Genomic DNA, 27,387 nt, shown 5'->3' on the forward strand with positions numbered 1-27,387 from the left:
TTTTATACAATTTAGACATATATTGTATTTAGAAACACATTATAGTATTTATAAGAGATAATATTTTACTTAAAAATGTATTATGTTTAAAATAACATAATTTTTAATTTTATTTATAATAAATATTATGGATTTTTTATTTTAATTTTTTTAAATAAAAAAGCCGATTTAGGGTCGGATAGCCCGAAGCCCATCTAGCGCCGGGCTCGAGTAGTAAATCTCGAGCCCATATTACACAGGGCCTTTTTGGCCCAGCCCTAAAAAACCCAGGGCCCGTCAGGGCCGGCCCGTTTAGGGCCGGGTAGCCCATATTGACAGCTCTAGTTACATATAATATGGTTACCTATAATATAAAACTAATTAAAGTCCTATAGAGGCCATATATGTGAGGTTTTGTCTTCATAATGAGGAATAGAATACTTACGTGCTAAAGGAGTTAGTTATCATATGCTTTTTTTAAACAGTAGAATTTAACCCTATCATATGCTTGTTTAAACTATAGAATTTCATGTTTTATATACATCAAAATCAGAACCCTTAAATGTAACCATTAAAGAGGAAATTTAAAGAAAAAGAGTTGGATTGAAAGAAGAAGAAAAATAGTTGATTTTGATTTGGTTGAGATTTTGTTGATTCATGTGTGATTTCCAACTACATTTCTACTTGTATAACCTCTTATTGCTTGAGAAAACACCGCCTAATCCTAATTCACATCGATCTCGACTAATAAATTATTTATTTTCAAGTGTAAACAAATTCCCCATCCCTTGCTTTATCAATTATACTCTGGATTGTGAGATTGCCTTGCTTTATCAATTCAACTTGAATTAAACTTTTTCCATGGAATTTGGTATCTCCCTTCCCTAAACGTGGCATCAATGGAGTCACTTGCATATAAGATTAGGGGTGTTCGTGGGCCGGTTTGGTTCGGTTTTGAGAGAATCCGATACCCAAACCGATTAAAATTACATGGATTGGTTTGGATTGGATTTATAGATTTTTGCGATAAAGCCCAAACCGAACCGAACCAAAAAACAACGGGTTGGTTTGGATTGGATTGATCGGGTAGATAAACAATTAAAAAATATTTGAAAAAAATAATTTATTTATGAAAATTAATTTTTCATAATAATATAAATAAATAGAAATAAATAGTATCAATAGTGTTCAATTATAAATATTAAACTAACACTTTTTCCCTAATAGATTAAGAATATCTAACAAGAACAATTTCTAACGTAAAGACTTTTGAATCTATAATTAGTTACTTCAGTTAATATGATAATGAATGTGTTTCATAACTCTATGATCAATTACCACAATACACTAATAATTTTCTAATAACTAATTAAAATAACATAACTTATCCACATACAACATTTCACTTTTTTCTTGTTGAAGTTGAATGTTTAGTAGTAATTTTTATGGTAATTAGTTATGATTGGTTTGGGTTGGATTTGCGGGTAGCATATTGAAAATCCGATGCCCGAACCAATTGTCATTGGATTTCATTGGTTTGGTTTGGTTCTTGCCCGAACTGAAAAAATGTCCAACCCAAACACTATGGTTTGGTTTGGATTACGGTTTGGTTCGGATTTACCCGAACCAATGAACACCCCTATATAAGATGCTAGATTTTATGTGATCTTTTAAAATAATAAAAGGAAAAGCCTTTGGTGCATTCAACGAAGATAGAAGTATCAATTAACAAATAAATATTAGTAGTTTCACCCTTCCATGTAACAAAAAAGTATAACGTTTTATGATAAGAGGAACTTCTCTTTTTATTCCACAATTGGTAATATGGTATATATATAATAATTAGATACTGGAGGATTATCTTCAGTAGCCATTGGCTCCACCATATGAGCCTTCATTGCAAGTGATTTAGGTATTGGCTCCACCATACTGGAGGATTTTCTTTGACGATCATTGAGAATCAGAGTATGTTTGGTCAACATGCTCATGGAACTAAGGGTCTCGATAAACATCATACCCCACTAGTTTCATCCCTTTCTAATTTACCTCTCATTTGGTTTTTATTTTCTCAGGACGTGAACTTATTGAAGTCATAGTGGGGTAAGCAATTTCACACACCTTACTTTTTAATGCTCTTTTCCTACAATATTCAAAGACATGAACCTTCTCCACAATGCTTCTATTGCACTTATCATGTCCATCTCTGATCCATCATTCATGTTAAATTTTTTTGACCTTCCATGCTTAATGTCTGCTATGGATATGAACATCGTCTATAGGTATCGAACCACCGACCAGTATTTGAGTGTTTCTTCCCACTCAAGCATTATCTAACCGATTATGAAAAAGATCTAATCAATTAAAGAGTTAGAAAAAGTCCCATAATAAATCGAACACTCTCCTAATAAACTACTTACGCCTCACAAATATTTTTCACTGAAATACTTCTCCACATTAAAATAAGTCTCATATTTTCTGCAAATAAAAACACAATAAAAAAATTAATCATTTCATTTGTCACTACTTTAACAATCCTTATTAAGGAAATTTTATCTCAGCAACAGAAGGAGAAATTGGTATAATTGGAAATGTACCAATGCATATTCATTTCTTTTGTTATATTTGTGTCTATAGGTGATAAGTAATCCAGCAAATCTTAAAAAGGATTAAATGTCTTTAGTCCCTGTAAAATTACTCAAAATGATTTTTAATCCCTATAAAAAAAATATTAACTTTTAATCCCTATAAAATTACTTTTGTACACAGTTTTAGTCCCTGTAAAGGGACCAAAAGTGAGTGCAAAAGTAATTTTATAAGGACTAAAAATCAATATATTTTTATAGGGACTAAAAGCCAAAGTTGAGATGTTTATTGGGGAAAAAATATATTTAACCCTCCTAAAAATAAGTGTTGATTAATTAAATAGGTAGTTGGGAATAAAATAAAGTAAAAAGAATAAAATTTTAACCCAACCTATAAATTTGCCCAAATGACACGGAAGAAAAGCATCACATCACATAAACTCATTTCTTTCCACTATATTAGACTCTACTATTTTCAATTTCTTTTAAGGGAAACATACAGGTGTATTTATTTTTCTTGTTTCATACTCCACTTATATCTTTCTTCTTTCCTTAGTTTATGGGCATTTAGAGCTTAAAGGATGACAAAAATTAAGACATATTTCTCATGTTTACCACAACTAGTCTTTATACAAATTCTACAGAAAAATTAAAGAGATAAGTAATAAGAGTGAGTTTTTGCCACAGAGTAATTTAAAATTTGAAAAATTAAAAACATATTTAAGAACATACACTCATTGAAAACTATCATAAGTTTATTATATTGATATGAAAGTTGGCTTCCCATCACCGAGTAAGGATCCACTCCATTTCTTAAACTCCATTTCTTTTCCATTACTATAGTTTTGTGTATATATTACACGTATTTCTAAGACATGTGACACATATTTATTATTTATAAACTATAGTAATGGACCCTCCATTTCTTTTTAGAAAATGGAGTGGATCCTTACTCCCCATCACCAACCTAATGTGGTCTTAATTGAGAGAAAAAAAAGGTTGGATTGGCTTATTAAATAGTTCTTTTAGGTCATAGATTTAGTGGTCCACTTCAGCCTAAAACATAGCCAAACTCTACTTTTTTTAAACCAAATTTTACTTGACACTCCTCCAATTGGTCCTGACACCCCCACATGATCCTTGAATTTGACCATTATATCTTTTGATTTGAATAGTTTATCAGATTTTTAAAATATTTAGCAATATATATGGAGTATACTGGATTTTTTTTTTAAATCCGATAAAAAAAACTCGATTTTATTTTGATTTTTTACTTGAAGGATTTGCTGTAGATTTCTATGTTACATTTGAATTTTTTAGTGGATTTTAGAATATATGAATTTTAATCGGATTTCTAAAAGACTAGTACCTAATTTTATGCATTATTACTAGATTTTTCAAAATATCTCATAATATATGTGGATTGTACCATATTGTTTTTAAAATCCGATAAAAAAAACCATTTTCTTATAATATATTAAGTGCTTCATTTTTTTAGTTGTGAAAATTTACTGCAAAAATACCTACCTATAGATTTTTCAAATTTTAGATTATATTCATTTAATACATTTTTATCATGTTTTTAAAAGAGTGTTACATCATTTTATACATATTTATCGAATTTTTAAACAATATCCAGTAATATATGTGAGGGTGTACCAGTTTTTTTAAAAATTCGGTAAAAAATCTTTATTTTTTACAATGTTTTAAGTATTTGATTTTTACCAGTAAAATTTGTTGCGGATACGAAAATATGTTACTAGAAATGCAAACAGCATAGATAATAAAAACATACAGTAATAATGAAAGCATTGAACATAATACGAAATCTTACCCTGAGATGAATTCAGGAGCAGAGAAATGTCTCAAGGTAGTTCCATAACGTATCTTCTCCTTTAATTTCTAAAAAAATTCTTAAATGAATTCTTGTTAAAAAATGTTTGATGTTAGTTAGAGAAAGTATGAATGTAACATAGCAATGTTGTTGTTGTTAGAAATATTAAAACTCAACAACTACTACTACATGCATGTTATCCTAACAACATTAAACTTTCTTACAAGCATGTATTAAAGAAAATAATTTTAAAGATTACAAGATAAGAAACTATATTAAAGAATCGACTTTGATCAAAATATTTTTCTGCTTTTACCAATCGAGAGGAATTTTTGTATTTTTCTATCACTATTTAAAACTAACGCAAAATAAAGTTTACATTTAAATCACATTTAAATAGTATTCAAACTAAATATTACAAACTAAAAATATTTAATTATTTATAATAATATTCAATTTTCAAACACATTTAAAATCATACGAACTAAAATAATATTCAAGCTAATTTAAAACTTAATTTTTTAAAATAATATTAAAATAGATTTAAATATTCTATTTTTCAATATGATATTCAAATATATTTAAAAAAATTAGTTTGCTATTTTTTTGAATTTTTTTAAAAACAATATTTTTAACAAGTAATGAGTTTAGGCCTTTGTTGTAGTGTTATTGTTCTTGGTGAAAAACATTTAAACTACAAAAAAATTAGTTTATTAGACTTAAATTATACCGAACAAACTAAAAAAATTGTGAATGTGTTTTAATATTATATAAAAAAATTAATATTATTTTAAAAAGTTAAATATATAATTGTGTTTGAAATAAGTTAGAAATAACTCATTTTTAATTTTTTTTTGAATAAATGCTAGATATATATAGTCATTTATATTTGTTAGTAAAGTTATTTAAACTAGAATTTAAATAAAAATAAAAATAGAAACATGGAACAACCTAATATATCTGGCAAGTGAAGGCTTTATATATGCTCCATCTCCACCTTGTTGTAAGAATATTACTGTAATAGAAACCTAACTTCTCTATTCTCTTTCCCCACATCTAGTTTTCAAAAATGAAGATTATTCATATTATCTGTTTTTCTTTCTCTCTTCTCTCATCATATACCTCTCATGCTAATTCTTATACTAATGATTTTTGTGTAGCAAACTTAATGCTTCCAAACACTCCTTCAGGATATCCATGCAAGCCAGAAAAAAGTGTAACTATGAATGACTTTGTGTTCCATGGCTTTGTACCCGGAAACACAATAGAACCTTTTAATTTTAGAATAACCACTGCATTTGTCGATAGTTTTTCGGGTCTTAATGGACTTGGTATCTCTGCAGCAAGGGGAGATATTGATATAAATGGAACAATACCAATGCATACTCATCCTGATGCAACTGAATTACTTATCATTGTTAAAGGTCGAGTGACTGTTGGATTTATTACATCGACAAAAGTTTATTCGAAAGTTGTTAAGCATGGTGATATTGTTGTTATTCCAAAGGGACAATTGCATTTTATAGCTAACTCTGGTGTTAGAAAAGCTATTCTTTTTGAAGCTTTTACTAGCTCAAATCCTAGTGTGCAAATACTGGATAATCAGTTATTTGGAAACAACTTATTAACCTCCTTGATTGCACAGACTACTGCACTTGATGTGTCACAAATTAAGAAGCTTAAGGCTCAATTTGGAGGCAGCAACTAAGATTGGTTACTTATGAATCATCCTCTTCTATATAGTTTTAAATTAAGTTATGTTAACAATAATACTTATGTGTGTTTCATTTTTCTCTTTTATGTCAAAACTTCTAGTTTAAATAATGTAAGAGAATGGCATGATTCATATTTTCTTATATAATCTCAAAAGTTTTGCCAAGAAAAGGCATAGTTATATGCATTTTTCATCTCCTCATATAACCATATATTATTTCCACCATAGATGTGACATTTAAAAGACATAGTGTTATGTATTTAGTTAGTAAGACATATATCGATGATGTATTACAACAAAAAATATTTATTGTAAAATGGTGTTATAGTTATATTTCCCAAAGTATATAACGTTTTTATAGTTAATTACGGTGTTGGAAAAACAAATTTTTTGGGTATATTTTAGTAGTTTAAATCCTAGCATGCAGATACTTGATTGTCTATTTTTTGGCAACGATTTATCAGATTCTATATTTTCATAAATTATTGGCTATCAGTGGCGTTGTTAACTTGAAAGTCTTCAATAATGGTATCTTTTCAAACAATAATTCCTTTTTTGATAAAATTCTTGATTGAATACAATTTTTCTTTGAAATGGTTTTGGGATAAATACTTTGAGCATCCATATACCATATACATATGAATAATGAAATTATTCTTATGTTTGTATTTACAAGTGATAAGTGATCTAACAAGCTTGTCTCTTTTTCTTTTTGGTTTAAAAGAATTAGGTGTTGGCTTGGGGACCCCTCTAATACGGACGCCTAAAAATGGTCCAACGGTGGCTCTTACCATTTTTTGTTGTAAAATATAAATTCATAATTAAGAAATTAAAGATAGGTGTAATATTATAAATAAGTTTATTAACCATAATAAAGTGCACCTTTAGATAATATCCATATTAGTAGTTCCTTTTTGTTGGAATACTTCTTGAAATTTATTTTATGATATATACTTTCATTCAAGATGAAAGATATTATTATAGCGGTGTTGGTTCACATGGTTCGTCAAACCTGACTGGCAAGAAATGACAGAAGGTTTAATGATTCTACAGAGTTGGTGACCATTGTTGTTGGAAGAACTTTGGCCTCTATTATTAGTTCCTCACTTAGATTGCTAACTGTTAGTTAGAGCATCGAATTCTCGATAATCTCCCATAGATAAAAGATATTGGAACACACCCAAAATAATTACAGTTCTTTTGGTGGAAATTACATAATGTATGGATTAAGATAAACAAATCGGTCAGTTAGAGGAAATTTTGCGATAACAAGGGCTATTATGTGGGGTCATCACAAAGGTTTTTGGGGAGCTTTCTCTGCGAACTTGGGAGAGATGAACGTTCTACATGTAGAGAATATGGCTATTATGATCATGTTAGAGGAGGAAAATTGTAAAGGGTGGTCTAATATCTGAGTTGAAAGTGACTCTCAGATGGCACTTCACTGTGTTAGGTTAGAAATCCTTGTTCCTTAGGATCTCTAGAATAAATGTGCAGATATACTAGCTTCTCTGGGCCATGCTATTTATGAATTTTCAATGGTGGGATTCGTTACCAATTTTCATTCGGGAATATTTCTTCAAGGATAGGTTGGATTTTCCGAATTACAAGTTTACTTGACCTTCGACTTTGAGGATTGACGACTCACAGTGGGAGGACAGAGGTTTGACATTTTGCAGGGTTTAGTTACATTTGTCGTTTTTTATTTTCTTTTGTCTTTCCTAGGTCAGGTCTAGCCCCCTAGGTATATTTTTTTTTATACATTACTAGTCAGAGACCCGTGCTGTCGCACGAGTGCATTTTTTGTGGTGTAGTATTTTTTTAAAACGATACGAAAAATGTGAAATAAAGAATATTTGACCAAATTACATATATAAAATGTAAATTAACCATTTAAAAAAAAGTTTTACTAAAAAGATATTAGTAGTATGAAAATTAGGTTCTAAGTTAAAATAATGATCCACACAAAAGGTTTAAATACACCAGTAAATTTGAAATGAGTTACTTAAGATAGTGACCCGTGAAATGAAAATCTAATTGTCTATACAATCATTGGAAACTTCTCTAAGTTGCTTTTTTAAAAACGCTATCATTATATAGTGGATAATTTGTATTGAAAATCGTTTAATTTTAACTTTACGGAAGGATATGTGCGTCCGTACTGATCCGTTAGTTTAAATTGGTATACCCTCTTAAAACTATTATAAGCAAAAAAATAATGATCAAATACATTATTTATTCAATGAACTTAAAAGTTTTTTTTTTGCTTAAAAAGTATTTATATGCACTTGTAATTATAATTTTATTATATAATTTTAGTGTACAAATAAATAGTATATTAAAACTTTTATAAATAATTGACCATTTTTAAACATGTAATAAATCATCATTTTAAAATAAATAAAAAAGCTGAAAAATTCCGATATGAAAAATGAAAAATATTGAAAACATTTTAAATCTCATAAAAGAAACAACATGCACTACCTAAAAGCAAGGAATACAAGCTACTCACTTATGAGCAAGCTGAGGAGGAGGAAAACACAGATCTCACAAACGGGAAGTAGCGGTGAGAGATAGAGGAATAAAGACAGAAAACAAATACAATAGACAAGAGGGATCAAGAAGATCTCAGAAGCGAATATTAGAAAAATTTGAACACATCACTCTACTCAAATCATCATTATATCCTACTTTTTCACATGAAATCAATCTTCTTTTATCTTTTAAGAAAAGAATGTTTGCAATCTATTTTTAAAAAGTAGTATAAACACTACCACTTAAATTGATTAATTAAACTTATGGCCCGTTTGATGGGCAGGATAAAAAACAGGATATGATATCTATATCATATTCTATCTCAATCCAGTGTTTGCTGACACAACAGGATATGATAAGTTAATCCTAAAACTTATCGTATCCTGCCTCACTAGTTCAAATTGTTATCCTGAATATGAGTTGGGTTAGAATTCGGCAGGATAGGATAAGAAAATGATTTACTAATTTACCACTATAAAATATAATTTAAAATAAAAAATTAAAGAAAAGGATTTACTAATTTACCACTATAATATATAATTTAAAATAAAAAATTAAATATGACAAAATATAAATAAAAATTAATTTGATATTAAATTAAAAATATTAATAATTAATTTAATAAAATAAAAAAATTAGAATATTTAAAAATAAAATAATTGTTAAAATTTTAAAAATATGAATTCTAATTTTATTTTTTATCAAATTAAATATATGTTCTTGCAAGGGTAATTTTGTCATATATATATATATATATATATATATATATATATATATATATATATTATATTATTTGAAATTATTTACTCAAAGAGTTTTTTTTAATTATTGAAAAACATTATTTTTTATTAATTTATTAATTTTAAAATATTTTATAAAATAATTTAGAAAAAATATAGTTATTTTACAAGCGTGTATATATATATATATATATATATATATATATATATATATATATATATATATATATATATATATATATATATATATAAATCTTTTATTTTTTTTAATTTCGTAGTCAAAGTGATAATAATTACAAAAACTCAAAACATCAACTTTAAACTTAGAGTATTTGTCACTTGAACTATGTCTTAAGGGCTAAGCATTTTGATTTATATCCAATAATTTTGAGACTAATTATAGAACAACAATGAAAATTAAGATTTATGCTTTCACATAGTTCTGAACTCCTCCTGGTGGTCCTACCCTGCCGTGACCTATAGTACTGACTGCCACCATCATTCCACTCATATTTACCATATTCAATTCATCTATCTCCACAATTTGCAATTATAATAATACACCAAAACCTTTCGATATTTTCATTATAAAGTTCTTGACAACAACATTGTGTCGTCAGTTTCCTACTTTGTCCTCATGTTACATATGTTACATCACTCTTCCAAACTCCTCTTTGGAACATAACATCCCAAGTTTATTCCCTATTTACTCACCATTTTGCTTTTTTCTTTGCTCTTCTCTTACTAGAGTGTTTTTGTGTTGCAAAAATGTATAGAGAGAATGGTCTTCTTTTCCCATGGCCATATCTAAACAATTGCTCTCAAGAGCTTCATCAGCTTGAAGAGTACTGCAAAACTCAGAAGTTCAATGCTTCAATGGTACCTTCTTGTTTCTATATCTTTGCATTTGTTTGATGGGTTTTTCTTTATATTCAATAAATTTTGAAACTTTATTGTTGGGTCTTGCTGTTTTCTGATTTTTAGTTCCTTGTTTGATTGATTGGTAATATAAGAACATGCTCAAGAAGAAAATTAATTAAACTGTTTTGAATGTTTTTCTCATAGTATGGATTTGTGTTCATGTGTTAGATCTGAAAAAGCATGAGAATTGGAAAGAAAAATGAGCATAAAAGGGAAATATTCCTTTGAATTGTTTATGAGTTTCTACTAGTGTCAAGTGTGAATTCTCAGTGGGATTTGTCTTTTTCATTTGTGCTGCACTAAAGGAGATTAAAAGAGGAAAAGGCTTTTGATTCTCTTGCCTTGTTTAAAATAAGGACATATATAAAATAAAAAAGGGTTTGTTAATGCTTTACTCAATCATTTCTTTATGGTATTGTCGGCACTAAATATAGACAGTTGTAGAAAGGTTGTTTCTATTTCTGCTCCTGTTAGATTAATTAATGATAAAAAGTGATTATTGAGAATTTCAAATGATGTTTTTTTAGGCTAGGAAGTTAGTGCCTTGACTAATCCACCTTCTTATTTTGGACATGGAAGAGTATTCACCTTGAGTGTAGGAATTTAGAATGATGCTTCTTGTAGCACAAACTTAAATTATTGACATGGTTAGGATTTTCAGCCTTTTCAGCTTAAGTATTTTGATATGTTTATATTTATTCTTCAACAAGATGCTTATAATCTAGGTTGCTTTTTTTTTTTTTTAATAGAAAAGGGGTAAGTATTATTAAGGATGATAACATCTTTACCTGTTAGGATGTCTGAGAGTACTACGATCAGAAAAGATCTTTTTCGTTGCTGGCGTAGTCATAATTGAGCTTTTTAAAGCAAGATCGTCAAGAAAACGAGTCCATTTGACAGTTTTTCATGTTTTGAGTGTTCTTAGTAAGGAAAATAGTCATCCAATTTTTAATGCTTATTGAAGATTCAGTTGAGTATGTATTGAACTATTGGTAAGCATTTCTCAGGACATTTTTACCAACATGCTTTTCCTGTCGCCTCACTATCACATATAGATTCTCTCTTTCTCTCCTTCCCACTTGTTTTTCTTTTTCTTATCTTTATATAATAGTTGAGAAACAGTGTCTGCATCTGGAATCTTTTGCCTATTCTTAAGAAATTTATTATCCGGTCAACTTCTTTATGAACCACTTTACTTGATAGAATCATGCAAATATCATCATGAGTGTGTTGGCATCGTTTATGTTAGGATTCAGGAATCCCTTCTAAGAGCCACTTCTTAGTTCTTAGCATTAAAGTTAAACATGTCTATAGAAATTGTGAGCAGGTTTATATATATATCTCAACTCGGTTACAAGCGTTGATTGCTCGCATATCAGATCGCTATAATTGACTATTGGATATAAACTAGCATAAACTGTGTTGTTGTACATCTTTTAGTTTTACTATTGGTTTTACTAACATTGTATTGCTTATGCCTTTGTGAGAAGTGATTATGGAACATCTTTTTCTGTTTTTTATATTCTAAAGCTAACATTTTTTTATTACATCTTTTAATCACTTTTTTTGTTTATGAATATGTCTTCAATGCAGAGTGACATTGTTCAGTTTTCTGCGATGTCCGAGTATGATTTTGCAGCTGAAGGAGATTTGTTCAAAGCACCTGAACCAATTATTGAAGAGTCGGAGATTGATCCGGATCTCATGACAGCAGCCATCTCAATGATATCTTGTGACGAAGATATAAAATCCACAGATATTTCTATTCTTCAAAACGAACAGCTTCTCAGCGATGTATTCTACGAATGCAAGAAAGATCTCCTTGAAAAGACAGCTATTGAGTCACCACTTTCTGAGATTCTGGAAATTAAAATTCCTCTACTGAACATCGATGAGAATTCAGTTCAAGAAAACAAGCCACTTCCTGATATTCCATTATTACCAAAGAGCGTCAGCTCGGGGAGTTTAAGTTCGATGGATTGGATGCATGGATCTGCAATGAAACCTGCTTTGTTTGGTGTCCCGGGAATAGATTTTGACGCGGTTTATGGCATGCGAAGATCATTTAGTGAAGGAGATATAAAGGTATAACAATTTAACTGTCGAATTATTATACTTATCATAAATTCAGTCAAATGGCCATGAGGAAGTTAAGCAGCTTCTATGTATAATTAGCATTGTAATGCATTTTTTCTCTGGTGAATAAACCTGCGAAAATGTAGTGATATTCTATTATTGTGACAGACTCTTGGCAACAGTAATAATATGACCACGGTCCAATCTTCCCGAGAGAGGCCCTTTTCTTGCAACAACGAGGAGCGCTTACAAAAGCTCTCTCGATACAGGAACAAGAAGACAAAGAGGAATTTTGGGAGGAAAATCAAGGTGACTAAGTTTACAAATTTCTAATATGTGACATGAATATAGAAAGCCTTGAAAGTTGTTTGGATGGTTAAATGTTTATGCAACCAAGTTATTTTTATGCTATTTAATATTTTGAGACTAAAACAGATTTAGAACTGAAATGATGGTTTGGTTTGGGTTGATTTTCAGTATGCTTGTAGGAAGGCTCTAGCTGACAGTCAACCAAGAATCCGTGGAAGATTTGCAAAGAATGAAGAATGTGAGGCTAAGAGGGAATGATGTGATCAAGATATTGAATGAAGATCTGAGCATAATGTGATTGGAAATGGAAATATGTGTGTATAGACTTGGTGGAGGAGTTGTATAAGTTGAACAAATAAAGTAGATGTTAAATTTGTTAGGTAGTTCATATCTTCTAGGTCTAGATATGTAAATAGGTTTGTTGAATAAGAGATGGGGGCAAAAAGGTGCTCTCATCCCATCACATGTATATATATATGATCAATGATCAAAATGAATCAATGTGTGTGAAATTACAATATCTTGAAAAATGTTAGGTGCACTTTTAAGAAACAAAGTTGAATTGTATGAAATGGTGGGGTGGGGAAAAAGTGTATTTATATGATTATGCATGATATTGGTTAATGACTAATGATTCAGTGTGAACCTAATGAAATTTAGTATCAGATTTGATTCTTTTGGAAAGATAGTGAGCCCTAATAAATAGTTTGGTGAGATAGTGAGCTCTAATAAATAGTTATTTATTGATGTTCTGACCAATGTTGAGGGTGGTACTACCAAACATTGATGAGGCAGAAATGAATATTTTTAAGTTTTGGAGGGTATATATGTTGATTTAGGCGCTTGTCATCTTTTTATAGATGAATTTTAGTGTTTATAGGGAGCGAGAATCTTCCTGGTAGGACATGTGTTAAAGTATTAGTTGTTATGTTATATAACGGTTTTTATTCAACCACATATTTTGATTATGTGTATTCTTAGAGTGGAACTTAAGGTGTTCTCGAGGTCTCATTGTATGCAGTATTATTTAGTTAAGTGTGATAGATTGGTGAGGATTTTAGGATAGTTCGGTTAGAGGTCTGGTTTTCGGTCTAATCTGTTGAATCGATCAGTCCGGTTTTGATTACCATGGTAATATAATTATTGTTGCAATATTATAAACAAAAGATAAGTTTGGCCTAGTGGATAGGGAGTATTATGTGAATGTGTCATATTCTAATTTTCACCCCTAAGATCTCACCTCATTTGCATCTATGCATTACATCAAGATCACATGCTTGGTTACATTATAGCAGTCTTTCATTTTTGAGCTCACCTATGTAGGGATCACTAATTACCCTATTGTGTATATTGTACATTTTACCTTTATATGCCTTAATGTTATACTAACTACTAATCAAAATACAAAAATATCCATTGCTTCCTTTGTTTATTTTTGCAATGACAAGTGTGAACCAAGTAGACCAAGCAAGTCCCCTCAGCTAGGGTTTTTAACTGACCAAAGTCAAAAGTATGGTCAACATTGATTCTCAAAGCTTATGCACCAAGAATTGACCTATAATCTTAGGTCATATCATCTTGAAGCATCATTCAATCTCAAGTGGTCAAGAACTCCCCAAAGATTTGATTGTTTGTTCCTCAAGAAAGCCAAAGGTTCGTGTGTTTATTTTCATGCCTTCATCATCAAGCAACCTCAAGTTTTAGCCACATTTAATCAAAGCTCAATCAAGAATACATTATAAAGAGTTCATATACGCATCATAATGTCTTGGGTTGCAAGAAAAGTTCAAAAGATTCAAGTTTGATCAAGGGAGTTTGACCTAAAAGTCAATATTTTCAAGCCTAAGTTAAAAACATCACAACTTACTCATGGTTCAACATTTTTTAGTGTTTGTTTTTACAAATAACTCTCTTTGACATCCTCAACAACTTCTCTTCACAAGTCAATAGCTAATTATGCGCGGAAAATCATCAAAGATGGAGAAACATTATAGGTCATTTTGTGGATTCATGTGGATTTAGCTCAACTTTCAAGGATTATAACTCATTCAAGTTTCAATATTTTGAAGTGGTTCTTTTTGCTACGGACTCTTTAGGATGTCCTATGCAAGTTCCCTTCAAGGGTCAAAGGCTTGGAAGATTATGAAAGATTTGAAAACATTATAGGTCATTTTTGAAGCACTTGTAAATATTTCTAAGTGTCAAGATAGATTTTTGTGCCATTTTCAACTGGTTATAATTTTTCCATAAGCATCCAAATACAACCTTTCTTGTCACATTGTACTCTTTGTGATGATGTGAGAAATTTGCAAAAAGAATGAGATCATAAAGCCTCTTGTACAAGTTGTCATGCGAGCTAGAAGTTAGTCACCTGAAATTGGAACTTTCTCATTTCTTCAAAATTTTGTATCAAGTAAACTCACTTATCAAGCTCAATTACCACACATTTTTCACTTAAACATGATTAGTGAAGTTCACTCAAGCAAAACGACCTATAATCCATGAAATTAGCTGCGTTTTGATGCTCATCGAGTCACGATGTGCTTACTTGAGAATTTCACACGAATTGGATCAATTCAACATCATTACACGCGCTTGAATATTTCATTTGCTTCCCTATAAATAGAGGATGATCCCAACTTTATTGCCAAGCTTGGAGAGCCCCCAAAACCTCTGTCCCGATTCACACTTGATGACCAATTTATGAGACTTTGTTTTCATATTTCTAGACCTTCTCCACTCAATTTCTCATTTCCAATTGCTTCATCGTTCTTCTTTGAAGCTAACACAACAAAAATCAAGCTTTAAGGTGCTCTGAATTATTCCAACCAACTGCTCTAATTTGCTCTTTTGATCATCATTTCGTTCAAGTAGTTAGAGAACTTCATCTGCTGCAAACTCGATACCACAATGTAGACATTGATATACTGAATGTTTCCCCTAACTCTGCTTTCATTTATCTTTGATGTTCATCATTTAATTTCATTTTGAGTTTTATGAAATTCTTTCGTATTTTTCAAAATTAGCTTAGCTCAGTTTGAATAAATTTGTATAGGTATTGGTTGAGATGACGATGAAGAGACGAACACAATGATATAAGTCTCAGCCTCTCATGTTACCAAACTCATAAACTCCGATGAAGGCCAAACGAAGAAGACGACTGGAGTTTCAAACCTGGTGGTCTGAGTTTGCTGAGGTGTTATGTTTTGAATGGTTGGATTTAAATGTGTTTAAGTGTTTTTTATTTCATAAATTCCACCATGAGCATGAACTTCTTGGCCATTAGATCATGCCATGTCAATTAATGAGTCAGATCCTGCACTCCTAGTTTTTTTCAATTTATTTTCTTTTTCTGTTTTATTTTAATTCATTTCATCATTAAAAATTCATAAAAATCATTTTAACTCCAAAAGATTCCAAAATAATTTATAAAATTCTCTTTTATTTTTCTTCATCTAACTTAAATTTTTGAGATTTTATTTTTAATATTTTCTATTTTTCATCTATTTTCTCTTTTCTTGAATGCATTTTAAATAGTTTAAAAATATTTTTATGCATTAAAAAATTTTGAAAAAATTGTATATGATCTAGTGATAGTCTCTGACTTATGGTGATCTTATTTTATTTTTGTTTAATATTTAGATACCTCTTTTGCATTTATCGCTAAAAAGTCATTAAAAAATAGTTATCATGTTTTTTTTAATTGTTTAATTGCATTTTATGATGTTGTGACTTGTTTAATTGTTTATTGCCTTGGTTTGTGACTCATTTGGTCATGAACTTCATCAACATCAATGGAACTTAGGTGTTGATAGGTCTAAAAGATCAAATCTACTAAAATGGATGATTAATTTTGGTGAAGTTTGACCTAGTTATGATCCAATTTGGTTTGTAATCTATTGCTTGATCTTATCTCATTTCTCCATCTTATTCTCATTCTATTTCTTTTTCTTTTTGATCAATTGAATGTTAATGTATTCATCTTGTCCAATTAGGTTTTGATTAATACTTGATGAACTTTCATCAATTCAAATCTACTTTCCACTTGATCAAAGGATCATGTGAAGTACTTTGGGTTGATGATAAGTTTGTCCTAAGGTACTAAGAAGGACCTGATTGATGTAATGATCTCATCTACCTAATTTTGTCTTGATCACTTTGTTTTGACTTGTGCTATTTATTTTAGGAGAATGGTCTATATCATCTCTCTAACAAATATGGTACATAAATTTAATTGATCGGCCTCATAGATGCTACTTATATATAAGTACATCTACGATTGCTTAACATAGCGCTAAATTATTCCGAAACGGTTGTTTAATCATCTTACTAACAATCAACCATATTGTTATACTAACTTTACTTTAATGCACTTTAATTTTTGTCTTTAATTCTTGCAATTAATTTTTGTCTTTACTTTATGCAATTTACTTTTACCATTACATTTCGTACTATTTGTTTATGTTTATGCTTTATTTTTCTTTTGTCTATTTGGACATTTTATCTTTTGTCTTAAGACATTAATAAAGGAAAAATCCTAAAAGACTTAATAATGGACTTGGACTATGGTTACTATCCATTGCTTAAGGAATTTGACTTTTGGGCTTAGGACAAATCCTTTGACTTGGAATGTTCATCTGATACCTATAATTTCCTATGGTTCATTGTGATGCAAATATCCATTTGTTCTCATGTTTATGGTTGATTAGTTGAGTTTTCTCCTTTAAGATGACAAAATATCTTTTCATTTAAAATCAATCAAAACAAACTATCGTGTTTTTTTAGGAGAACTACAAATGCTCGACCTCCCTATTGCACACAACGGGTATGTAGGCACAAGATGCGACGTCTTGTCGAACATAAATAAAAATCATAAAAAAATATTATTTTCCTCATCCCATCAATATTTTACACACAATTCTATTATTTCATAACAAAAATTTTCAAAAAGGTTACCATAGATATGAGGAGTGTTAATACATTCCCCTGACATAACCAACCCCGTACTATTTTCTTTGTTTTATTAGTTTTGTTTTAAAAACTCTTGTGAGTTTTATTCACTTTTTTCCCATTTCTTTGGAAACAATGAAGATTGGTGACGACTCTTACTTTTTTTAGTTAAGTTAATCAATAACTTAATATCAATTTACTCGCTGCGACAAGATGCAAGAAACATGGATTCAACACTTGTTGGAATAAAAAAAATTAAGCTTTTTACAGGAATTAACAAACAATTCAAACCTAAAATTTAGAAAATATCTCAATCCACTCTATAATACTCTTGGGCACCTGGAGAAATTTCATTTATGCCTCTTGCTTCTGAAGGTGTATCTCCGCACATTTTTTTTAATTTAACGTTGAATTGTTCTGTAAATACATCTACGAAAACAGAAAATATTTTTGAAAATGCGCATGGTGCGTGAGAACACCCAACCCATTAGATTAGAGATTTCCAAAATTTATCCAAAAATAAATATTGTCAAATAAATAAATACATTTTTAATATTTTTTATTCAAATAACTTTTTGGTAGAATTTTTGGTTAACCTAGCAAAATATGCAGCGGCCACTGTAATTCACTCCACTGAGCAGCACTCCGCTGGTTCACCCCCTTCATATTGTGATTCTACTTTTCTTCCAAATTTTTTCAAAAAATCTTCATTGTAGCAGGCGCTCCCCTCCGCACCACCGCCATTAACCTCGATTAGCTACCTAGATATCAATTCAGTCACTCTCCAATTGAACTTGTAGGTTGTTTCCTCAATCATGTCTGCTTTGATTTCAAAAAGGCTACTACGTTCTTATGGCTCACTGCATTCACTACGACGCTGTTTTGATTCACCTAATGCTGGGTTTGATTCTTTACATAAACCCAATGGTAACACTTTTTTTTTTCATAACCCTAACATTGTATTCCGCCTTAAATCCCCTTTTTGGAACAATTTTTAAGCTTTTACGAATCTGAGTACTTTTTCCTTTAGCAGGTATATGCAGCAGGTTATCTGGAGAAAGAGTGATTTCTGCACAACGTCTATTGGTACAATGCCAGATATATTCGACCATTTTTTGCATTGTGGTTCTGTCTTAAGATGGTTGTATAGTGATTATTAGTTTATTATTGTCTAATAATAAAGTGGTATGCTGTTTATAAATGTAGACCGGATCAATGATGCAAAGGTTTTGTACTTCTAGTTTCGCTCCCGGACAGGATGGAGATGCATTTCCATCTGACTTATTGTCCAAAAAGCCTCTTGCAAAATCTGAGCGCGATGTAGGTACGAAGGCTAGTTAGAACTATTTTTATACCTAAATTTTGATATGATTCATGCATTGTTTCCTGTACCTCAGATCTTAATATCTTACGATTCTTAGTTATATGTTTCTGCTCTGAAATATAAGGAATTTGTGGCCCGGGTTTAACTTTAGGTCTTCCACCACATTATATTAATATAACTATTGGATTTTTCATCTCGGAACTTTTTAGTATCCTGTGTCTGTGAGGAAGTGCTTTCTCTAGCTCTTGCTGAATGTAGTGGTGCTCTAACCTGTTTTTAAGATAATGCATTTGTCCTTTTCAAGAATGGAGAACAAAGCGGCCATAAATACAAATCAAAATTTTGAGTACATCTTTGAAAATGCTCCCTGCTTTTTTCACTACCTACCATCTATCATACCAACTCATTTAGTCTTGATGATATTATGAATTGATTGCTGTTTCGATATTAAAGTATATTATTAATGTAGTTTGTTATGCTGTAGGGATTTGTCAAGACCTTTTAATTCCAGTTACCAACTTTCGTAATGAAGACAAGGGCTATATGGTTTTAGCTGGAGACGTTTTTGATTTGCCTATTCGGAAAGATATTGTTCATCGTGTTGTTTTGTGGCAGCGTGCTAAACGTCAACAGGTATTGGTTGCATAATGTTTTTGAACCATTGGACAGGGACATGTAATCCAGAGGAAATGCTATAAATCTCAGGCTATACTAATCCATATAGGCCTAACAAAATTCGGGTATATTCAATTGTTGAGGGGTGGAAATACTCAGTCATTTTTCACTTTTAGTTAGCATTTTGAATTGCTCTGATGATTTCTTGCGTGTGGGAGTGGAGGGGGTGGGTGGATAGCTGACCAACATTCAGACTTAGGACAATAAATAACTGTGGTTTGTCATGTCTGACGATGAAGTGTTCCAGTTGATGTTTTATCATTTAGTGTGTTAATCTTAATAATATTAATGTTTTCTTGTACTTTACATATGATAGGGACTTATAGACTAATAGAAGAATTGGTCCTTACATTAGAATAGAGTTCTGAAATACTTGAACAACACGAACAAGTATTTATAAAAAATAACATGATTGAGAGACTCCAACCACACCCAATGGGCCAATGCCTCTCTAGTCTCTACACAATTCTACTTGCCCTGCGTCTTTTCTGTCCTACGCTTTTGGCATTGTTTTTAAAGTAATTTGCACATTCCTCACTCTTCTCTCCCTTGCTGCCACATATCAAGGATGTTATTACTTATTACAACAACATACTGCATACGTAGTCAATTTTCCACTCTACCTCACTTGAGTCATTATCCACTTCCTTTCCCTTTATATATCCTATCAATCATATCATTTAGTAAAAGGCATGGTAAACATAGAATGGCATTGGCTATATAATTTATCTTTTAAATGGGAGGTTGAAGATTTGGAGACAAGCCTTGGGAGCATATGGTTTCCACCTAAATACAAGCAAGACAGAGTATATGAAATGCAAATTTTGCAAAAGGCAAGAAATTTCTAGCTTAGAGGTGAAATTTGGAGATCATATCATACCACAAGTTACAAGGTTTAAATATCGTGGGGCTATAGTACTAATTATGGAGAAATAGGAGATGTAAACCGTTAAATTCAAACTGTGGGGTTGAAATGAAGGAGAGCTTCAGACGTTATATGTACGAAAGTACCGCTCAAGCTGAAGGGAGTTTTTAATCGGACAGTTGTAAGAACTGATGATGTTGTATGGGACAAAGTATTGGACAATAAAGATCCAACACGGTAATAAATTAAGTGTAACAAAGATAAGAATGTTGCGTGGTAAGACTAGATATTAGAAATGCCAACATTAGAGAGGGAGTTAAGGTAGCACCCATTGTAGAAAAGATGGTGGAAACTGGACTTAGGTGGTTTGGTTATGTAGAGAGAAGACTTGTAGATTTTGTAACAAGAGTAGAACAATGGAGGGTAGTCAAATCACTAGAGACTAAGACATAGGAAAACTATAAGAGAAACTATCAAGAAAGAATTCGAGGTTAACGAGTTGGATAGAAATATGTTATCTAATAGAAGATTATGGGGTTGTTTGATCCATGTAGCCGACTCCACTTAGTGGAATAAGGCTTGGTTGTTGTTGTATGGATCTAAATAGTTACCTTTGAAAATTTTCCATCGGAAAGTTATTTGTTTGCTCATTGATTTTGGCAACAGGGAACTCACTCAACAAAAACTATCAGTGAGGTCAGTGGGACTGGGAGAAAGCCTTGGAACCAAAAGGGAACTGGTCGAGCAAGGCACGGATCATTGCGCGGGCCTCAGGTACAGTACATTCTTTAAATGAAATCCAGCCTATCTTTATTCATCATTTTTTCACAGTATATTCCTCATCCCATTCTATGGTGTAAATTAATATATTGAATGAATGACAACAGTTCAGGGGTGGTGCCATAATGCATGGTCCTAAGCCCCGGAGTCATGCTTTCAAACTCAATAAGAAGGTTCGGCGACTGGGGCTGAAGATTGCTCTGTCAAATCGTGCTGCAGAAGGAAAGGCAAGTCTTCCTCTATCCCCGTCCCCTACCTCGCCTTCTTTCTAAAATATTTAAATTAAATAGAAACAACATCTCTAAACTATTATGTCTGCTTTATGTGTGTACATTCTTGCTTATATACTATATGTCGATTTTTCACTATATAAACATTAATTTTTAAAATGTTTTAATATATTGTTTAATATTTTGGTTAATAGTTTACCAGCCAAACTAGCAAGATACACAATACTCTTATTTCTTGTAGGGAATTCTTAGCTAATACTAATATGTTGTGTGAATTTACCCGGGCTTTGCAAATGTTATTGTAGTTTACAAATAGTTTAGAATGATCAATGTTAAGAGTTCCACTTTGGATGTGATATGACGCGAACATTTGTGTATAAATAGGGGTAGTCATCACCTGACAAGTTGATTTTGTAAGGTTGAGTTAGGTTAACCCAAATTCTAAGAATCAACTTGCATTAAATTAAACAAAGTAATATATACAAGAGTGACTATTTATACTTTTTCCAATTCTTTTTTATGTATTATTCTTGCATTATATGTTAAATAAGAGTTTGTGTTTGTCTTGTGTACACTGATCTCTGGTGAATTAATTTATACAGCTTATTGTGCTTGAGGATCTGGAGGTTCCCACACATAAAACCAAGAACTTTTTGAATTATTTCAATCAACTGGAGGACACCAAGAAACTTCTGATCGTAGATGGTGGCCCCATAAATGAAAAGCTAAAGTTAGCTACACAAAATCTGCATTATGTTAATTTACTTCCATCCATTGTAAGTATTTGTTTTACCCATGTTGCCTATATAATATTTCTCCCGAGTCCTCATGGAAGTGATAATTATAAGTCTACTAGTAAAGTATCTTTTAGAGTTTATAGTGTGTTTCCAAGAGTCAATACATTTCCAACAATAACTGTAAGTCTTATATTAGTTGGTATAAACAATCAATCAATATCATTGAGCTCTATCAAGAAACCAGTTTATTAGTAAAACCATTTAGAACAAGGTCTTTTAAATGATTTCTCATAGTCGTTTTTATAATCAAACTATGTTCCAGCTGATCCATTTTTCTCACTAGAGCCTCCATTTTTCTTCTCACACTACCAAATTATTTAGGAAAGTTTCCTCATCTTCTGCTCAAAGGCTGTTACTTCAATTTTCTTCCAAATATTTTCATTCATAATATTTTATATCACTCACTACAGTATTTTTATCATATCTATGCTTATTTTTTCGGCTCCTATCGGCACTTCAGTATTCAACTTCACTGCCTTAAAGCATCGTTGATGTTATAATCATCTAATCAGATCTTCATTCTGAGTTTGATAGTGTAACTTGTGACTCCAATTATTTCCCACAGTTCTATAATGCTATTTTCTCCCTTTTTTTCATCTCAACATTCACCTGCGTCGTGCATCAAATTTGAATGGAATTTCTGGCAGTATTTTTTACCGAATAGTAAAGTAACACAATCTTTTGATGCTTGCTACAAGATTCTAAAGCAGACGATCTTATGAAGACTATAGTTGAACTATTTTTATTATTATTTAGCAAATTTCATTAGCACAAACTTGAAAATGCATAAACTGTCTTTGCTCATGTACATTTTATTTAACATGTGTTTTGTAGGGCTTAAATGTCTACAGTATTTTGTTGCACGACACTTTGGTGATGTCGAAAGATGCTGTGAACAGAATTGTCGAGCGAATGCACACTCCAATCTCCACTAAATCCAAACCCCAATAAATGGTTGAGGCAGTAACTATTTCTGTACTTCATTTACTCGGAATGCGAATATTTTGCATGAGGTTTCTCATAAAATCATACTCTAGTAAAAAAAGCAAGTTGTAATTGTTATGGTATTCAAGATTAGAACTTAGGATTCAGATGGTGGAATTTAAGTGCTCAAATGGTTAGGTTGGTTATGGTTTCCAAAGGTGTATCTCATTTTTCAGCAAATGCACATGGTCTGTTAAACTCCATGAATTTAACCAATTCTAGGAGAAGGGGAAGCAAATATGGTTTAGTTGGTTTTATTTATTGTAGCATAAGATATGCAAGCATTTGAATATCAACCTTTTAATAATTTTATGTCTTATGTTTCAGAGTGGAAACTGGATGGAAAGGGTGAAAGGGAATATATTTTTCTCCTTATTTGGAGTTTGAAATAAACAGAAGAGGAATTCAGTGGTTAGGAGATAAAGAAATAGATAGACTGGTTATGAAATTAGATTATTGTTAGAGCACATAACATTTATATAATTTTCTCTTCGTTAAAATCATTTATATGTAAAACAACAAACTGATAAAGCTTATGTTGGAGTCAACGTTAGGAGTCGTTAGGGGTGATCAAAACCAAACCAATCCAATAGAAAACCGCAAACCAAATCAAACCGAAACCGCAAAAAATCGCATTTGGTTCGGATTAGTTTGGGTCAGTTTTTACAAAACCGCACGGTTCGGCTCGGTTTGCGGTTTGTATTTTGTAAACCGAATCAAACCTAATCAAACCGCACTATGTTACAACCTAAATTTTACTGACCCACATCCAACCCAAACTTAAACTTATTATACATTAGCATTATGATTACGAACAATTTTCTCATCCTTACACATATAATTTCAGTCCCGATCTTCTAAAATCTCTAATAACATTATCGCACCTTCTTTGCCACATACATCTTCCCTCTTCTTCTATAATCTCTACTCTCTTATATTCTTTCTTTTTCACCTTCTCATTTTTATGTAAATGTTCCGTATTTCAGTTTCGTTTTTATAGCATATCTTCTTTTCTAATCTCAACACTTTTTTTCTTTTTCACTTTCACTAATCTTTCGTCTCTTCTATTTTTCTGTTTCGTTATAATAATTTTTATATTATTTTATGCAATTATTTTATATTTAATATTCCACTTTTGTCTAATTTAATTTTTACATATTAAATGGAAAATTGTTGTCAAAATATGACGAGTTTTGTTGTTATTTGATAGAGTATGAATGTATAAATACAAAATTATGTTATCATCTATATGTGTATGTATGGCTCAATAAAATATTTGAAAAAACCGAACCAACCGAACCGAACCAAACCGCATTAGTTTGGTTTGGTTTGGTTCGGATTTTTCTTAAAAGCCAACCGAACCAAATCAAACCGCACTATTTTTTCTCTTGCGATTCGGATGATTTTTTCCGTTAAAACCGCCCAAACCGCACCGCGAGCACCCCTAGGATTCGTCATATTGATTATAAAGATGTAAAATTAATTGATACTGATACTAATAGGAAAACATATATCAGAAAAATAAATGGGGTAGATAAGAGAGACTTTATTGAATTAAAGGTGAGACAACTTCAGCAAGAAAAATATAAATTACATTTCATATAAGAGAAAAAAATTAAATCTCATATTTTCAAATGGAATTAAATATAAATTACATGTAAGTTATTTTCCTCACTTTTTCTATAATCAACCATCAATTATAATTCTTTTTAAAATCATTATCTAAATTATTGTGTTTTTATTTTTTATTTAATAAATATGATTTTTGTTTTTTTTCTTATACTTTGGGACGGATGAAGTATATCACTATCTAAGTATATAACTATCTACTTCCCACTCTTATACTATGTCACTGCCAATTTACATCCGCAGCTAGCTCAACACTTTTTTTTTTGGTGGTCTTTCTTATCTTTCCTCTGGTACTCTTTTTAAATATTGGGCCTATTAGTTAGAATATTAGTTAGAAGGATGTTCGCCGTGTGTTTTGAATTGTTTTTAAGGTAAAACTCTATATATAATATAAGATAAAGTTGTTGTTCTGAAAACTACAAAAACATCTTTTTGTTAACTTAGTGTAAATTAATAATTTGGGGGTAAAAAAAATGTCATTTTGTTGGTTTTTTTTAACTCACTTTTTAATTCACTTTTCACTTATCACTTTTTCACTTTTCATTGTTTATTATTTTATTATTATTATTTTTAATAAATTATTAATCAAAATATTCCAATAAATTATTTTTTAATAAAAATATTATTATGATCATTTTAAATAATTATTAATTTATATTTAAAATAGTATTTAATTTTTAAAAATTAACATTAGTAATTGAATATTAATAACGAAGAAATATAATTTGAAATAATTTTTATTTTAAGATACAATATTTTTTAAGAAACTAATAATAATTTTAATTTAAAAAAATATTTCAATTAAAATAAATTTAAAAATATACTTGAAAATGTGTGTTATTGGATAAAATACAAAAATGTGTGTCCCTTATCATTAACTTTAATTTATATTATTCAAAATATTATTGTATTAATATATGTCATTAATGAAGTTTATACAATTAAAATAATATTTGCACAATTAAATATTAGAAAAATTATTTGTTATTGATGTCATTTTGCAAATATATGTCATTTTACAGGAATAATATATGTCCCTTATTGATGTAACATACTATTATTATTTATAGTCAAATTCTATTGATTAAGTTTTTTTTTTAAATTATACCTAAACAAAAATAATATTTATATACGGGAAAAATCTATTATTGATCTAAATATTTTTATATACGAAAAATGATATTTATGATCCAAAAAAATTTTATTCAAAAAAGGTATACGGGAAAAAAAACTATTATTGATCTAAATATTTTAATGTAAACGATACCTAAACATAAATAATATTTGTATATGAGAAAAATCTATTAATCATCTAAATATTTTTATATACGAAAATGATATTTATGATCAAAAAAAATTTTATTCAAAAAGGGTATACGGAAAAAAAAACTATTATTGATCTAAATATTTTATATACGAAATTTACAATTGATTCAGATAATTTTGTAAATGATATCTAAACACAAATTTTATTTGTATATGAGAAAAATCTATTAATGATCTAAATATTTTTATATATGAAAAATAGTATTTATGATCCAATTTTTTTTATTCAAATAACGTATACGAAAAAAAACTATTATTGATCTAAATAATATTTATATACGAAAAAATCTGTTATTGATTTAAATATTTTTTTCATTTTTAACCTTCTATTTAAAATAAATATATTATGTAAACAAATGCGCGTACCAAACCAGAACCCGTGCGTATGCGCAAGTTTGTTACTAGTTCAATTCAAAAGTAAACCTATTTGCAATTCGGTTTGTTTTTGTTCGATTGATTCAAAAATTCAATCAATTTCTGTTCATTTTCATACAGTTTAATTTAAAACAATTTTTGAATATCCAAATAATAAATTACATTTTTAATAATATTATAAAAAAATACTAATAAATAATATGTTTGATATTATATATAGAGAAAAGGGATGGTGCACTGATAGTGTAAATTATTTTCCAAGTCAGATCTTGGTAACCAATGACTGAGAACTTGAGAAAGCTATATGCCAACACAGAGCCACCTCCTTGAATGTTCCCACCATGAGCTTGCATTTTAGGGAATCAGAGGCCCCGACGATTTCCATTTGATTGTTGATTGTTATCATGTGCTCATGAGGATCAATCTTGCCATCGAAAGATGCCAAGGATGGTGGTTTGAAGTTTTCTAGAACTTGATCGCCCCAGATCACTTTCATAAGCGACTGGGATCTAGAAGCTCCTCTTCCGCTTCCACCTTTTGTTGGCTCTAAGTTTGTTGCAGTGTATGAACGCTTTCCTGTAGTGACTCATTCTGCTACCGTAGAGCTTCAACAATTGTTAGTATCTGTGCCATGTTTGACAGAAAGTGAGGTTCACTCCTGCTGAGAGATGAACCAGCCATATAGCTACTATGGGATTAATGATTTGTTGATGATTTTTGTGCGGTATGAGACAGTTTTACCAAGGTCCAATGGTGGACGTC

General features: G+C 30.4%; 3 protein-coding genes across 5 annotated transcripts; all 3 read left to right on the forward strand.

Annotated features, from left to right (window-relative positions):
• The first annotated feature begins 1,870 nt into the window (after positions 1-1,870).
• LOC131655640 (auxin-binding protein ABP19b-like) lies at positions 1,871-6,151 on the forward strand. 2 transcript variants are annotated; one of them, XM_058925478.1, is made up of 2 exons: positions 1,871-2,079; positions 5,556-6,151. In XM_058925478.1, exon 2 carries the CDS (start codon positions 5,564-5,566, stop codon positions 6,101-6,103), a length of 540 nt encoding a protein of 179 aa, XP_058781461.1. In that variant the 5' UTR covers positions 1,871-2,079; positions 5,556-5,563; the 3' UTR covers positions 6,104-6,151. The 2 variants fall into 2 exon arrangements, with proteins under 2 accessions (XP_058781461.1, XP_058781459.1); XM_058925476.1 differs by lacking the exon at positions 1,871-2,079 and having other exon boundaries at positions 5,451-6,151.
• A 3,796-nt stretch (positions 6,152-9,947) lies between these two features.
• On the forward strand, positions 9,948-13,289 carry LOC131655641 (uncharacterized). The gene is made up of 4 exons (XM_058925479.1): positions 9,948-10,263; positions 11,899-12,390; positions 12,550-12,690; positions 12,859-13,289. Exons 1-4 carry the CDS (start codon positions 10,153-10,155, stop codon positions 12,946-12,948), a joined length of 834 nt encoding a protein of 277 aa, XP_058781462.1. The 5' UTR covers positions 9,948-10,152; the 3' UTR covers positions 12,949-13,289.
• Positions 13,290-18,237: 4,948 nt separating this feature from the next.
• On the forward strand, positions 18,238-23,608 carry LOC131661305 (uncharacterized). Of its 2 annotated transcripts, none has more exons than XM_058930803.1 (8): positions 18,238-18,567; positions 18,671-18,726; positions 18,847-18,964; positions 19,449-19,597; positions 21,171-21,278; positions 21,392-21,511; positions 22,117-22,290; positions 23,146-23,608. In XM_058930803.1, the coding sequence occupies exons 1-8, from the start codon at positions 18,456-18,458 to the stop codon at positions 23,260-23,262; spliced, it is 954 nt and encodes a 317-aa protein (XP_058786786.1). In that variant the 5' UTR covers positions 18,238-18,455; the 3' UTR covers positions 23,263-23,608. The 2 variants fall into 2 exon arrangements, with proteins under 2 accessions (XP_058786786.1, XP_058786787.1); XM_058930804.1 differs by having other exon boundaries at positions 18,239-18,567; positions 18,674-18,726.
• Positions 23,609-27,387: the final 3,779 nt, after the last annotated feature.

Source organism: Vicia villosa, linkage group LG3 (assembly GCF_029867415.1).
Source record: "Vicia villosa cultivar HV-30 ecotype Madison, WI linkage group LG3, Vvil1.0, whole genome shotgun sequence".
NCBI classification, from domain to species: domain Eukaryota; kingdom Viridiplantae; phylum Streptophyta; class Magnoliopsida; order Fabales; family Fabaceae; genus Vicia; species Vicia villosa.

Coding starts and splice junctions, on each gene's coding strand:
- LOC131655641 (XM_058925479.1), top strand. CDS start 10,153: ATGTATAGAGAGAATGGTCTTCTTTTCCCATGGCCATATCTAAACAAT. Junction 12,391..12,549: donor TTAGTGAAGGAGATATAAAG/GTATAACAATTT, acceptor TTATTGTGACAG/ACTCTTGGCAACAGTAATAA. Junction 12,691..12,858: donor ATTTTGGGAGGAAAATCAAG/GTGACTAAGTTT, acceptor GTTGATTTTCAG/TATGCTTGTAGGAAGGCTCT.
- LOC131655640 (XM_058925476.1), top strand. CDS start 5,465: ATGAAGATTATTCATATTATCTGTTTTTCTTTCTCTCTTCTCTCATCA.
- LOC131661305 (XM_058930803.1), top strand. CDS start 18,456: ATGTCTGCTTTGATTTCAAAAAGGCTACTACGTTCTTATGGCTCACTG. Junction 18,727..18,846: donor TTTCTGCACAACGTCTATTG/GTACAATGCCAG, acceptor TTATAAATGTAG/ACCGGATCAATGATGCAAAG. Junction 19,598..21,170: donor AGCGTGCTAAACGTCAACAG/GTATTGGTTGCA, acceptor TTTTGGCAACAG/GGAACTCACTCAACAAAAAC.